Source organism: Lepidochelys kempii, chromosome 17, assembly GCF_965140285.1.
Source record: "Lepidochelys kempii isolate rLepKem1 chromosome 17, rLepKem1.hap1, whole genome shotgun sequence".
Taxonomy (NCBI): domain Eukaryota; kingdom Metazoa; phylum Chordata; order Testudines; family Cheloniidae; genus Lepidochelys; species Lepidochelys kempii.
Window position 1 is genome coordinate 21875892 of NC_136396.1, and position 14263 is coordinate 21890154.

General features: G+C 52.4%; 2 protein-coding genes across 2 annotated transcripts; one reads left to right on the forward strand and one right to left on the reverse strand.

Annotated features, from left to right (window-relative positions):
• Positions 1-309: 309 nt before the first annotated feature.
• LOC140899523 (C-C motif chemokine 4-like) lies at positions 310-2509 on the forward strand. The gene is made up of 3 exons (XM_073315169.1): positions 310-429; positions 1386-1500; positions 2016-2509. Exons 1-3 carry the CDS (start codon positions 357-359, stop codon positions 2101-2103), a joined length of 276 nt encoding a protein of 91 aa, XP_073171270.1. The 5' UTR covers positions 310-356; the 3' UTR covers positions 2104-2509.
• Positions 2510-9693: 7184 nt separating this feature from the next.
• Positions 9694-11915, reverse strand: LOC140899517 (C-C motif chemokine 4-like). The gene is made up of 3 exons (XM_073315147.2): positions 11766-11915; positions 11487-11601; positions 9694-10260 (listed from the first exon to the last, which is right to left on the reverse strand). Exons 1-3 carry the CDS (start codon positions 11836-11838, stop codon positions 10173-10175), a joined length of 276 nt encoding a protein of 91 aa, XP_073171248.1. The 5' UTR covers positions 11839-11915; the 3' UTR covers positions 9694-10172.
• Positions 11916-14263: the final 2348 nt, after the last annotated feature.

Genomic DNA, 14263 nt, shown 5'->3' on the forward strand with positions numbered 1-14263 from the left:
GATCGCTGCAGTTCGCGCTTGCAGAAACACAAATGACACATTTTCTTCAGTTTTTCCCTGTGATGTTGAAATCAAATTGATGAGGAAGAACTTGAGGCCTTGGCCCTTCGGCCCTTCACACAAACTATTCAGGGATTTCCTCCATTGCGGGGACTGCTTCGCTTTTCCACAAATAGCACAATTGCACCATGTCGTCACCTCCTGAATGCGCTGGAATTTCCACAGTTCCTGGGGGTTCGCCGTCCTTTCGGTTTCCAGCCTCCTATAAGAAGGGTGAAAGCCCAGAGGTTCAGCATCAGACGGCAAAGGGTTTGAAGGAGTCCAAGTCCTGCAGCTCTTCCCCACCCGACAGCAACATGAAGGTCTCGGTGGCTGCCCTCACCGTTCTCCTCATCGCTGCCTTCTGCTCCCTGGCCTCCTCCGCACCAAGTAAGTTCTGTGTCTGTCTTCTCAGAGCCACTTTGGCCGTGTAGCGAAGGAGGACGATCCCAATTAGCTCTGCGCTAGCCAGCCATGGCATGTTGGTGCTGTCACGCTGCTGTGCTTTCCTGGGGCGCTTCGGAGTGATGCAGGCGAGTTGTCTCTCTCCGGTAAAAGGCACATCTCTGCAGTGAGATGCACGCCGCAGACAATGTGGGAGAGGGGCTGGTTGGCTTAGGGGCTTCCATCCCTAGGTTACCGGATGAAATGCAGCCTCTACAGGACGTGACCAAAAGCCCTGCCCATCTGTTGGCTGTCTGGTGAGCCAGGTGAAATGCATCTGTGGTCTCACTCCTTAGAGATCAAGGGTCCACATCACCAAAACTACCCTTGCGATGGGCATCATTTGGTACCCTGGCTGATGAGCCTAGCAGAGACGCCAAGGGCCGAGTGGGGCATGGGTATTCCGCTCACCCGCCAAGGGATTGTCCAAGTCACGGTGGGCTGACGGAAGCTGGCTGCATCTGGCCTGTGAATAAATTGGCACTAAGGACCCAGTCCTGCCAGATACTGAGCATCCTCAGAGCAGATTAACTCAGCGGGCTCAGAGAGCCCCTGGGCAAGGCTGCAAGAGGTGGTGTGGCTAGTGATTAGCTCATGGGATTGTGAGCCCTTTCCTAACTTCAGGTCCCGACTCTGCCAGGGCCCTGTGCTGTGGCTGTAGACAGGTCTCCTCCACTCTGTCCCTCAATGATCCCATCTGTGAAATGAGGATTGTAAATAATTCGCTGTCTGCAGATCACTGCGTACACACTAACCCTCAACCATCGTCATATCTTGGCACCACTGAAATCCCAGACTGATTTAAAAACCCCGCTAATGCAAACCTCTCCCATGGGACTTCTCTGGAGAACCAGGCAAGGTTTTCCCTGACACCGGTTTGAACTCATTTCTGTCTCTTGCAGTTGGCTCTGACCCCCCGACTGCCTGCTGCTTCTCCTACACAGCCTGGCAGATCCCCCGCAACTTCGTGAAGGATTATTACAGCACCAGCAGCATGTGCTCCCAGCCGGGCACAGTGTAAGTGCTGAGGCGCCCCCCTGCTTTTCATACATCGGTATATTGCACTGACATGGGTTGGAGCGACTGCCTGCGGCCGGGCAACACACAGGCTGGGGCCTCCATTTCCTGGTATAGAGAAGGACAGGCAGATACTGGGGGAATGTAGCTGGGGCTCCAACACTTATAGGCCATTGCAGCAGCTCAGACAGTACCGAGCTGGACAGCACGGTGGGGGAATGGGGGGCTCAGGGAAATAATCTATGAGAATTTAAGCCCTGCACTCAAGGCATAATGGTGTGAGGTGAGGCCAGGCTGGAGGCTGGGAGAGGAAAGATCTCAGGAGGGCACCAGTGTGTGGAACAGGCAGCCACCCGGCAGCCTCGGGACCATGAAGGGCTGATGGAGACTCCTTCAGGGAGCAAGAACAGACCTGATAGGGATGAGGAAGCAGCTGACACTTGCGAGGGGTGGGTACTTGCAAGAAATATCCCCTCCTTTCCTCTGACTCTGTCCGTCTCTTTCCCTCCCCCCAGGTTCATCACGAAGAAGGGCCGTGAACTCTGTGCCAACCCCAGTGAATCCTGGGTTCAAGAGTACATGAATGACTTGGAACTGAACTGAGCGGAGCAGGGGCCAGACTGGGCAATGGGCCGCCCCCAGCAGTGGGAGTGTAAATCCTCAAAGGACAGGGTGACGACATCATTTTCTGCCAAGGAACAGGAGCTGAATTTGCCCCAAACCCTGATAAAACCAAGAATTTGTAAATATCATGTACAGCTATTTAAAATCCTGGATCAGTGAAAAATGTACTAATTATACTGTTAATTATGTTATTTATAGAATCCTTGCTGTGAACTGTGGGGGCAAGCCGCTGGGCCGGCTCTCTTCACATCACAGACGCGCAGAAGATTGTTTAATATATTTGGTATTTAGCCCTGGCTGTGTCTGCTGTACGCTGAGCAATGGCTGGGGTGTTTTTGGCAGAAAACGAAACACTGCCTTTATAGAATAAATATTTTTATATCAACCCCTTGGTTCTGTTTTAAGGTGAGTTCTGGCACTTTTCCTGAATAGCACTCATGTCACAAATCCAACACTCACCCATCCCGGGAAGGAAATAGCCACCTCCGGGCAAACACCGAGCTGTCAAGTCCCCACACACAAACATACCAGCGTACATACCTCACCATCCCTGCACACACACACTCATGTGACGGCCTGGGCTGTACAGGGGGTCAGGCTGACTGATCTGTAGGGCCTTCTGGCCTTAAACTCAGCGAATCTGCTTAAACTTCGTCAGCTAGGTGTTGTGTTTCACAAATGGGGGGAGGGATCGCTCAGTGGTTTGAGCACTGGCCTGCTAAACCCAGGGTTGTGAGTTCAATCCTTGAGGGGGCCATTTGGGATCTGGGGCAAAAATTGGGGATTGGTCCTGCTTTGAGCAGGGGGTTGGACTAGATGACCTCCTGAGGTCCCTTCCAACCCTGATAGTCTATGAAAACTAATAACAGGAGGGTTTGAATCCAGGTTACACTTTTTCTGTGAAACAGACGCGCACATATACACCAGTAGGCTCCTCAGTGGCATGCCTCTACGCACCCCGCCCCATCCCTGAACAGAAATACAATTCCCATACACACAGCTATTTACACCTGCTCCACGCCCCCACCGTACACCCCCACAGAGGCACATGCACCCCCAGCCCTGCATACACAGGTTCACCCACAAAGATGCACTGATGGACCTTGGCGCACCCCACACGCACGGCTGTACGCACACATTCACTCCCAGAGACATGCCTGCATACAGATGCAACAGCTCCCAGACACAGCCACGGGCCTACACACGCGGCCTCCAGACACACGTCGGCACTCACTCACAAGTGCACACGCACTATACAGCAAATAGGCACTGCAAAATGCCTAGTGGGTCAGGCATTAAGTCCGTCCCTGGAGGCACTGAAGGATTGTTCACTATATTTCATTCCCTGCAGCCTTGTCCAATGCAGTTTTAAACGTCCCAAGGGAGGGGGCTTGGACTGCCCGTGGGTCCCGTCACCCCAGTGCACAGGAACAATTAAGACAGTCCCTTGCTGGGTGGATTTGTGTTGCACCCAGCCAAATGTACAGTCCCATTGTGAGGGGAAAGCAAAGTCTCTGGGGGACAGCCCCAGTCCAGAAGCAATGTCTGACTCCTGGGGAGAAGCTCCAGGGAGCCTAAAACCGGGAGGTGCAAGGGAGAATATAAATGTCAAAGCACCAAGCCTTGTGCATAAAGAGATACAGGACAATGGGGCAAGGGGAGAGTCTGAGATCTTGAGGGCAGGGGCAGTGTCTCCCTGTATGTGAAGCAGCATACGGCACGACCAGGGGCACTGCCAGGCTACAAGTGGAAATGATGAGCAGACTAAGGCTCCATTCTGCAGTTCTGAAGTCAACGGGAAATCAATGGGAGTTGGACCTTTAAATATATAAAAGTACAGCTTTAGCCAATCTGTGTACTTCCGATCCTCCTATACGGAGCTGACACAGGATATTGCTCAAACAAGACAGCAGGAGGTGGGAGGCAGTGACTACTGGGAGTAAGTTGGTTTGATTTTATCACTAATAGGGATGTATTATTGAGAACTAGCCTTGAGAGAACAGAAGTCAGCACTGGCCACCAATGGCTGACAATCTTTTGTCATATAGCCCGTCTCAGAGACAAAGTCCCTGAACATTGAGCCCTGAAGATCACACTTGAGGTCATGGGCTGAGAGCGGCCATATGCTCACCCACAATTAACCTGGCTGCCCCAGGTTAGCAATAACCCCATGGAGCTCCTAGAGGCCTGGAATAAAGCCCTACAATGTGGACATGGACACTCAGCGCTATGGAGCTTCACTGTCCAAGCATGTTGTTGTTGTTGGACCCCTAAAAACTTTTAAAGATCTGGGCCTCAGTTTCTCTGTGGCGCTGTGGGAATAATAGCCCTGTCCTGCCTCAAGGGGGCGTTGGGAGGAGGAATACACTAAAGACTGGGCAATGCTCAGATCTGATGGGATTAGGGACTGAAGGGAGCGATGGTGGAAAGGGTCACATTTTAGCTCATGGTACAAACTCAAAGGCTCATAGGAAAAACTTTGGATTTTACAAAAAATATATTTTAAAACACAAAGCTCAGAAATCAGGGCAGATCAGCGCCCTGCTTCAGCGCTTTATCCCCATGACTAGCCTCCCTCAGCTACCCGCCCCCGGATGGGCAGGGTTGAAATGTGTCTGGAATAACAGGAATTGGGTGCCCAAAGCAGGGAAGGGCAGAGTGGGGAGTGTGAAGGCCACAGCCGGGGGCTGGTTCTGGTAGGGTGCTGTGAGTGGAACCAGGAGGGAGCTGAGCAGGACTGGATCTGAGGTCATGGGGCTGTGTGCGTGTGTGCCACTCTCTGAGCTGGCACAAGGAGGAAGCCGCTCCCCCCGTGCAAGTTTCAACATGGCCAGATAACGTTAAAGTCACCACAGAGTGACTGAGAGCTTCCTCCTGAGCTCAGACCTGGCCTCTGTGTGTAAAGGGGCCTCTGAATCCAGGGGCAGGACTTCCTCTTATCAGTGGAGAGCTCATGGACCCTGGAGGCTGGTTAATCCTTGGGAATGAAGAAAATCCCACCTGGGGACTGGGGGAGAGAGTCACAGAATCATAGAAGGGTAGGACTGGAAGGGACCTCAAGAGGTCATCTAGTCCAGTCCCCTGCATTGAGGCAGGACTCAGTATTATTTTAGATCATCCCTGAGAGGTGTTGGTCTAACCTCCTCTTAAAAATCTCCAATGGCGGAGGTTCCACAGCCTTCCTAGGCAAAGTGCTTACTTACCCTGACAGGAAGTTTTTCCTAGTGTCCAACCTAAGTCTCCCTTGCTGCAATGTAAGCCCATTGCTTCTAGTCCTGTCCTCAGAGGTTAAAAAGAACAATTTATCACCCTCCTCCTTGTAACAACCTTTTGTGTATTTTCATGTCCCCCCTCAGCCTTCTCTTCTCCAACCCAATTTTTTCAGGCTTCCCTCACAGCTCACATTTTCTAGCTCTTCCATCACTTGTTGCTCTCCTCTGGACTTTCTCCAACTTCTCCACATCTTTCCTTGCCAGATCCCTGGCAGGCAGAGCCAAACAGGGACCCTTGCAGACCCTAAGTCCTGATTCCCCTTGCCTGGAACCAACTGCAACCTCCCACCTGGCCCCATGGCTCCAACAACAGGGCCTGCGGGCAGGGAGTTGCAGGGCCAGGGCACCCACAGCAGAGCGGGAGTCTCCCACTGACTAGCAGCTGTTGGGAGTCTTGCTTAAGAAGGGGAGGAGGTGACCGAATGAGGAGCAGAGATGGGAACTAGCCTCATCTGCACCCCACTCTGCCATGCAGCGTGCCGGGGAGGGCTGCACTTACGTAGCTGCCCTAGAGCTAATGGCCAGAAAAGTTCAAGTCCACGTTGCATTTCATGCTGGCTGGAACAAATTATCGTCAGCATGTCACTGCAGGACGCAATGACTAGGCAGTGTCAGCCTCTCCCCAGACCTCAGGGGATGCTGCAGGGTGAAAATACATGAGCTTCCACTGTTATGAACAGAGCTCATGAGGACAAAGCCAGTCTGGAGCCCCAGGGCTCAGCAATCAAATATCCCCACAAGTTACAACGTGTTCCATTCTTTTGGTGGAAAAATGACCTTTTCAACTAAACAGAAATTCACCAGAAAAAATCCATTTTCACTGAGAATTTTTGTGGGGGTTGCAGATAAACCAAACCCCCAAACGTGGTGGCAACAGAAATCCAACCTTTTCCAGTTTTCAGGTTTTTTGACCAAATCCCAGTCATTTTCATGGAGCAGTTTCAACAACTGGGGAGAGGTTGGGGGGGGGGGTGGAGAATATCATAGAATCATAGAATATCAGAGTTGGAAGGGACCTCAGGAGGTCATCTAGTCCAACCCCCTGCTGAAAGCAGGACCAATCCCCAATTTTTGCCCCAGACCCCTAAATGGCCCCCTCAAGGATTGAACTCACAACCCTGGGTTTAGCAGGCCAATGCTCAAACCACTGAGCTATCCCTCCCCCCTAGGGAAGCCATTTCCTGCAGTTTTTCCTGGGGGAAAAATGTCATTTCCTGCCCAGCCCTAGTGTGTGAGCACCCCGGTGTGAGTCACACCCGCCAAAATCAGATTTATCAGGGGCTCAGCCCTGCACCATCATATCATAGGATCATAGAATATGAGGGTTGGAAGGGACCTCAGGAGGGCATCTATTCCAACCCCCTGCTCAAAGCAGGACCAATCCCCAACTAAATCATCCCAGCCAGGGCTTTGTCGAGCCTGACCTTAGAATCCTCTAAGAAAGGAGATTCCACCACCTCCCTAGGTAATCATAGACCAGCGGTTCTCAAACTTCATTGCATCATGACCCCATTCTGATAACTAAAATTACTACATGACCTCAGGCGGGGGGACTGAAGTCTGAGCCCACCCAAGATCTGCTGCCCCAGGAAGGGGGGCCAAAGCTGAAGCCCAGGCCCCACTGCCCTAGGCAGGGCGCCTGTAACCTAAACCCTGCCGCTCAGTGGGACTCGGGCTTCAGCTTTGACCCTGGGCCCCAACAAGTCTAACACCAGCCCTGGCAACCCCATTAAAATGGAGTCACAACCCACAGTTTGAGAACTGCAGTCATAGACAATGGCAAAACACCCTGCCACAGGGTGGCCTGCCCTTTGGGGTGTGTCTACACAGGAAGCAGTGATTCTCTGAGCCCGGGCTAACAGGCTCAGGCAAGTGGGGCCCAGGCTAAGCCCACCCCCACCCCTTGGCTTTAGAGCCCGGGCTCCGGCTCCAGCCCCAGCTGCAGCATCTACACTAGCCCGAGCCCAAGCCCGAGCCTGTTGACCCGGCTCTGAGATTCACTGTATCCTTAAAGGGTCAGGATGGCTGGGGCTGGCCTGCCCCTTTCAATCATATGTGCCTGCACCAGAATTAGCGGCCTCCCATCATAAAGGGGCTAGACTAATTGGGGTCAGGTGAGAGCCTGAAACAGCTGGGCCTAGTAAAAGGGCAAAGAGCCCCACTTGGGGAGGAACCACAGAGAGCAAATTGGGTTCCTGGGGCAGGTTGTGAAGGAGGGTCTGGAAGGACTCCAGGGAAGCAGCCCGGAGCCAGGGCTCTGTCGTAAAGGACAGATTTAAAGGTAGCCCAGAAGGGGCTGGCAACTGAGCCTAGACGGGCACCTAACAGGGAGAGAAGAAACTTTTGTTTTTTTAGACATTTTTTTTTACCCTGGGAATGGGGTACGTTTTTAGTCAGTGACTTCGCAAGAGACCTGAGCCACATGAACGTCTGGGAGAGACAGAAAATTCCAGCGAGGAGAAATGAAGCCAGGGAGCCCCTGCAGTGCCACGCTTGGCCAGCAGCAGGTGCTGTGGGGCAGGTACCGCTGTGACGCCCCCATTGACACATTCATAGAGGGTCAGGCCTCGCTTGAGCTTTCATCAGACAATAAGCCTGCGAGCAGCTCAGGTGCCAGCCTTGCCACCCGAACCCCTGAAATAACATGGACCCTCTGTTATCATGAACAGTGACCCTGGCCTTCTGCCCATCGAAAATCTTCTTGAAATACACTCGACCTAATTCTGCTTTCATTTACACTGGTACAAATCCAGAGTCACTCCGGTGAGGTCAGTGACGTTACTCCAGATTTATACTAGTGTGAGTGACAGTAGAATCTGACTTTTTTTTGCCTCATGTGGTTCTTTCACAGAGTTCTGTTTTTGAATGGCTTTACGGGAGCTATTTCTGCTGTTGGGATGCAAGACATTTCTTATTAATAGTAAAAATCTCGTTTGTATTTTAGTTCACCCGGGAACTTTAGGAAATGAGGGGTTTGTCGAGGTTTGGAGGAAGCGGATGTGGATTCAGGGTGGAGAGAGAAAGTGATGCAGTAATTGGAGGTGAGTGTGGAGAAAGCCCCTTCTTCAGCAAGCATGGCGAGGTCACGGTCCCATGAGTAAGGGGTGGAATAAATCAGTAAATGGAGTGTCACTCTGGATTAAGAGTGGAGTCAAGGCAAGTGCATATCAGTGTGTCAGTGAAGGGGGAGTATCAGAGAAGTATGTGATGGGAGTTGTTAGTGTGTGTCGCTCTGGGGGGCTGATGTAATTTTATCACTTTCAAAGCATTTTAGAAGGGTGGGCAGCATCACCCCCATTTTACAGATGGGGAAACCGAGGCAGAGAGCAGGGAAGTGACATGTGCAAGATGAACTGGTCAGAAATAGAGCCAAGGTTGCTCACCACCAGTATTCATCTCCCATCCCTGGACAACACGCACTCATCTCAGCTGCTCTGCAGGAGGGGGTGAGCAAATCCCTAGCTGTGTCTCTCCGGGTGTACGCAGCGAGGGACCGCAAGGGAGGGCTGAGGTGTGTCCAAGGCATTAAGGCGTATGCAGGGCTGAGTGGATCCATGCAGCATGTATATGTGCGCGCCTACATGCGCTGGCTCTGTGCCCAGAAACAACAGGCCACAGCTGATAGAAGTGGCAAGTGGAACAAGCCTCCTTCTCCAGGGCATTTAAACAACCTGGTTCCTATCCAGCTTCAGGGCTCTGTAAAGTGTCTCTACAGGAAGGGAAAATACTCAGTTCAGCTCCTTGGGGCAGCGGCTGTGTCTCCCTTGGGCAGGCTGGGTAACTCCCCTGCTCCCGGGGAGATTCCCCACACACACACACAGGTCTTCCCCAACTCTGGATTCCCCACCTTACCCTCTACAAGAGGAAACAGTCCTGCCCTTCCCCCGCTCCCCTCCCCCCCCACTGAGCTCATTCCCTCACTGCAGTCTCTGCAAACCTGGTGCTGTCCTCAGCTCAGGGTAAGAGATTTAACCCTTTGTCCTCCCAGTTTATGGGGGGAACTATATGCCCCATCACTATTCTTGTTTCCTGCATGTACATAATGGGCAGCTGGGTGTGTGCGTTGTAGATAGGGCATGCAGAGGTGGATGCTCTGGATGTAGATGTGCGTGAGGGTTAGGTCTGAGCTGTGAACTGCAAACAGGGCCAAATTATCCCCTGACTCTGGTGGTGCTGAGCTGGTAGGGTTTGTTCCAGATCCTCTCCTAGTGAGACAGGCAGGCACAGTGGTCAGATTATGTTTCTAGGCCTGGAGATCCTTCCAGTCGGGAATTACATTAAGGAAAAAACCAGGGTGTTTTTCTACAAAACATTTTATTTTCCAAAATCATCACTCTACCCAATCCCTGGTCGTCGCCTAATATTACAGCACAAAGAACCCAACACATTCAACAGCCTGGCGTGTTTTTGTATCAGTCCCTGCGATGCACGGGGAGTCATGTGACCCACCTGCATGCATTCCATAAATAATATAATGAGCAATACAACGAATGTGGTCCCAGCTGCATGTCTTATATAGCTTCACATGATATGTTAAAAGTCCAGCGTTTGTCAGTTGTTTGAAAAGTGGGTTGGTAGCAGCATCCTGGCGTGTGTCAGCAGAAGTGAGGTGAGATCCTTCCGGGGCCCTTTGAACTCTGTCCTTAGGTGACCAGGTCTCGAGGGGGTCAGGAATCACCTGTTTGTCCCATGTGACAGCACCTTGCACAATGGGGCTGTGAAGTGCTACCGTAATACATGTATTAAATAGGAATAATTCTCTGTCCCCAGCTCTGCTCAGTTCAGATCCAGGTGGGTCACATAGGCTTGGACCCAGGAGTTGCTAGGGTTGGCACAGAGGGCCCGGCCTTTCTTCGTAATAAACCTGTGGGACAGGAAGGAGATGGGTTAGAGTGAGAGAAACGTTGTGTCTCTCCCCCACCCTCCCGGGTCGCCCCACTTCCAGAGCTCAGTGCAGCCAGTCAGTTCTGTCCTGTCCCTGAAGGATCCTCCACCAGAACCTGATGCTGGTCTGGGCCACCTGGCCTGCCCCTCTTCCCATTCAGCTGCCTGTTCTACATATTAAAGCCTTCTGTGGGCTGCCCTCCCCCAGCCTCACTTCCTGCCCCACCTCCACACCTCATTACCCCCAGGGGTGAGCAGGTCCCACCCCAGGACCCTAGAGGAGCCAGGGGGAATCCCTTCTAGGTGGTCTTTTCTTCAGGCTGCGAATACTTGGCTCTCAGAGTCTGTGCTGGTGCAGTCGGCTCTCTAGTCATTGACCTCAGGCCTTTGACACCTGAATTTGCCTCATGCTAGCAACCAGAAGCAGCAGCCAGACACCAAGGTACGTCTACACTGGAATAAAACACCCATGGCTGGCCTGGGTCAGCTGACTCAGGCTCAGGTTGTGGGGCTAAACATTGCCATGTAGACATTCAGGCTTGGGCTGAAACCCAGGCTCTGGGATCCTCCCGCCTTGCAGAATCCCAGAGCTCGGGCTCTACCCCGAGCCTGAATGTCATACACCGCAAGCTGGCAATTTTACCAGCCCCACAGCTGAGACCCGCAAACTCAAGTCAGCTGACGCGGACCAGCCGCGGGTGTTTAACTGCCGTGTAGACGTAGAGCAGGGGTTCTCAGGCTTAACTGCACTGCGACCCCTTCTCACAACAAAAATTATTACATGACCCTGGAGGGACCGAAGCCTGAGCCTGCCCTAATCCCGCCAAAGCCCGAGCCCCACTGCACTGGATGGGGGTCGGGGGGTCAAAGCCAAACCCCAAGGACTTCAACCTGAGGCAGGGGGCCTGTAACCTGACCCCTGCCACCCAGGGCTGAAGCCCTTGGACTTCGGTCCTGGGTAGTGAGGCTCAGGCTTTGGCCCCAGGCCCCAGCAAGTCTAAGCCAACCCTGGCCACCCCATTAAAATAGGATCACAACCCACTTTGGGGTCCCGACCCAGTCTGAGAACTGCTGACATAGAGCAAACTATTCCATTGCAGTGCTTGAATACACTGTAATGCTTGCAACACGAGCATGTATTGAAGCAGAAGCTGTCTTTGCACATCGGCTCACTGCCTGTCTCCGGCGTCGGGAGTTTGCACTTACACTATAGCAGGTAAGGAGCACTTGCTGCTGGTGTCATAGTAATCCACCACCATGCTGCGCGGGATCTGGCGGGCCGTGTGGGAGAAGCAGCAGGAGATGGGCATGTCCGATCCCACTGAAAGATGGAAACAGACAGCGTGAGCGTGCCTTGAATTCCATGCAAGGGAAAATAACACCCGTTATCAGGGGAAGGGTTCCTCCCCCCCGTCTCCCATCCAAAGAGCAATAAATAGGCTTCCTTCAGAAATGGACACTTTCAGAGAGAGAAGCTGGACTCACGTGGGGCAGAGGAGGCCAGGGAGCAGAAGGCAGCGCTGGTGAGAACGGCGAGGGCAGCCACGCAGATCTTCATGTTGCTGTGGAGAGAGGCTGAGCGGAGCTGGGCCAGGGACGACGGCACACACCAGCTGTGACGCTGAGAGGCTAGTCTCCTCTCCCTTTATAGGGAATTCCAGAGGCAGAGAGACAAAGCGAAGCAGAATGGAATTTCCAGAGCGGATGTCACAGCATGAGCTGCATGAGTTTGCAGCCAAACCTCAGGAATTAATAACAAGTGAGCATGCCAAGCTCTTACTCAGCGCGTTTATTTCATACCATCAGGCCCCAAGGAAAACAGAACGGTGCCTGTAAGTCACATGGGGTGGGGAGGATTTATCCATTGGGACAAAGAGAGGGACTTTTCCCTGGCCATGCAAGTTGTGCAAGTCTGGACAAATAGGAGGCATCTGGGATATACTGCTTCTCTCATGAGCCAGAGCGTCATATGAATGAGAGATTAAGAGCGGGTCGGGGAAGAGGTGCCCTAGGTGTGCCATCTGCAGATCCCTCCGCCCTAGGACGATCCTGCCAGAGCTGGCTTCTCAGGATCTAGGGCCACTCTGCCAAGCTGCCGGAACACAGTCGTGGACGGGGTTTTGTTCTTCATACGACACTCAATGGCTTTGTTTTGATTCAGTGTCTGTAGTCACTGGAGTCAGGCAAGCAGGATTTAGTCCCGGATGCAAGATCAGAGTGTTGGCAAGTAAAATCAGATGTTAATCCACGGGGGAGTGTGTGTTACAGGTCCCTGTCTGCCAATCTGCAGAGGATGGGAGTTGTGACACACACCCCCCATTACCGTGTGTGGGTTTGTTAGCTCAAGCTGTAGCAGTATGTGCTTTTAGCTCTGGAGGTCCCCAGGTCAGCCCTCGGTGTGTTGAAGATGGCAGCTGTCACACAGGTGAGAAACCCTTAACCACATTTAATACGCTAGGAGGGAGAGACAGATTCACCCCCCTGCCCTTTGGTATCCATTCCAACAGGAGGTCATTCCAGCCAAGAAGAAATTGGTGACACAGGCTTCGTGGGGCTGTAGCTACGTCGGATGATATGTTAGAAACACTGGACTATGGTCTGATCTGTTAGACCAGGGGTGGCCAACCTGTGCCTCCGGAGCTGCATGCGGCTCTTCAGAGGTTAATATGCGGCTCCTTGTACAGGCTCCGACTCCAAGGCTGGAGCGACAGGCGCCAACTTTCCAGTGTGCTGGGGGGGGCGGGGGGGCTCACTGCTCTGCCCCTGGCTCTGCCACAGGCCCTGCCCCCACTCCACCCCTTCCAGCCCCCTCCCCTGAGCCTGCCGTGCCCTCGCTTTTCCCCCCTCCTCCCCCAGACCCTCCTGCACACATGAAACAGCTGATTGCTGGGGGAGCGGGGACGGAGGAGTTGGTGCTGGTTGGTGGGGGCTGCCGGCAGGCGGGGGGCGCTGCGGGGGGGGGGCTGCTGACATATTGCTATGGCTCTTTGGCCATGTACATTGGTAAATTCTGGCTCCTTCTCAGACTCAGGTTGGCCACCCCTGTACTAGAGCAATTCCTGTGTTGCTAATATATCAATATATCAATCAGACCCAGCCAATCTCCTGCCTTCAACAGCGGCCAGTACCAGCTGCTTCAGAAAGTGCAAGAAATCCACAGTGGAAGGTAAGGAGATAATCTGCCCCCAGCTACAGATTGGTTTGTGCCTTGAAGCAGGAGGGGTTAGATCCCTTCCAAACTCATGGACTCCAAGGCCGGAAGGGACCACTGTGATCATCTAGTCTGACCTCATGTAGAGCACAGGCCAGAGATCTGCCCCTAAATAATTCCTGGAACAGCGCTTATAGAAAATCATCCCCATCTTGATTTAAAAATTGTCAGTGCTGGAGACTCCACCACGACCCTTGGTCAATTGTTCTAATGATTAATTACTCTCACCATTAAAATGTATACCTTATTTCCAGTTGGAATATGTCTAGCTTCAACTTCCAGCCATTGGACAGTGTTAGACCTCTCTCTACTGGATTGAACAGCCATTATTAAATATTGGTTCCCCAGGTAGTTACAGACTGTGATCAGGTCACCCCTTAACCTTCTCTTTTTGTTAAAGTGAAGAGATTGAACTCCTTGAATCTCTCACTATAAGGCAGGTTTTCTAATCCTTTAATCATTCTCATGGGTCTTCTCTGATCCCTCTCCAATTTATCAGCATCCTTCTTGAATTGTGGGCACCAGAACTGGGCACAGTATGCCTGCAGTGGTCACACCAGTGCCGAATACAGAGGTAAAACAACCTCTGTACTGCTACTTGAGAGTCCCCTGTTTATGCATCCCAGGACCACATTCGCTCTTTTCGACACTCACACTCTGCTGATTATCCACCATGACCTCCAAATCTTTTTCAGAGTCACTGCTTCCCAGGATAGAGTCTCCCACCCTGTAAGGATGCCCTGCATTCTTTGTTCCTAGATGTGCACATTTA

Bases quoted from the DNA above. Each gene is read 5' to 3' on its own strand.
- LOC140899523 (XM_073315169.1), top strand. From the start codon at position 357: ATGAAGGTCTCGGTGGCTGCCCTCACCGTTCTCCTCATCGCTGCCTTC. The intron at 430-1,385 runs GTAAGTTCTGTG...TGTCTCTTGCAG, and splicing joins CCTGGCCTCCTCCGCACCAA to TTGGCTCTGACCCCCCGACT. The intron at 1,501-2,015 runs GTAAGTGCTGAG...CCCTCCCCCCAG, and splicing joins TGCTCCCAGCCGGGCACAGT to GTTCATCACGAAGAAGGGCC.
- LOC140899517 (XM_073315147.2), bottom strand. From the start codon at position 11,838: ATGAAGATCTGCGTGGCTGCCCTCGCCGTTCTCACCAGCGCTGCCTTC. The intron at 11,602-11,765 runs GTGAGTCCAGCT...TCCATCTTTCAG, and splicing joins CCTGGCCTCCTCTGCCCCAC to TGGGATCGGACATGCCCATC. The intron at 10,261-11,486 runs GTAAGTGCAAAC...CCTGTCCCACAG, and splicing joins TGCTCCTTACCTGCTATAGT to GTTTATTACGAAGAAAGGCC.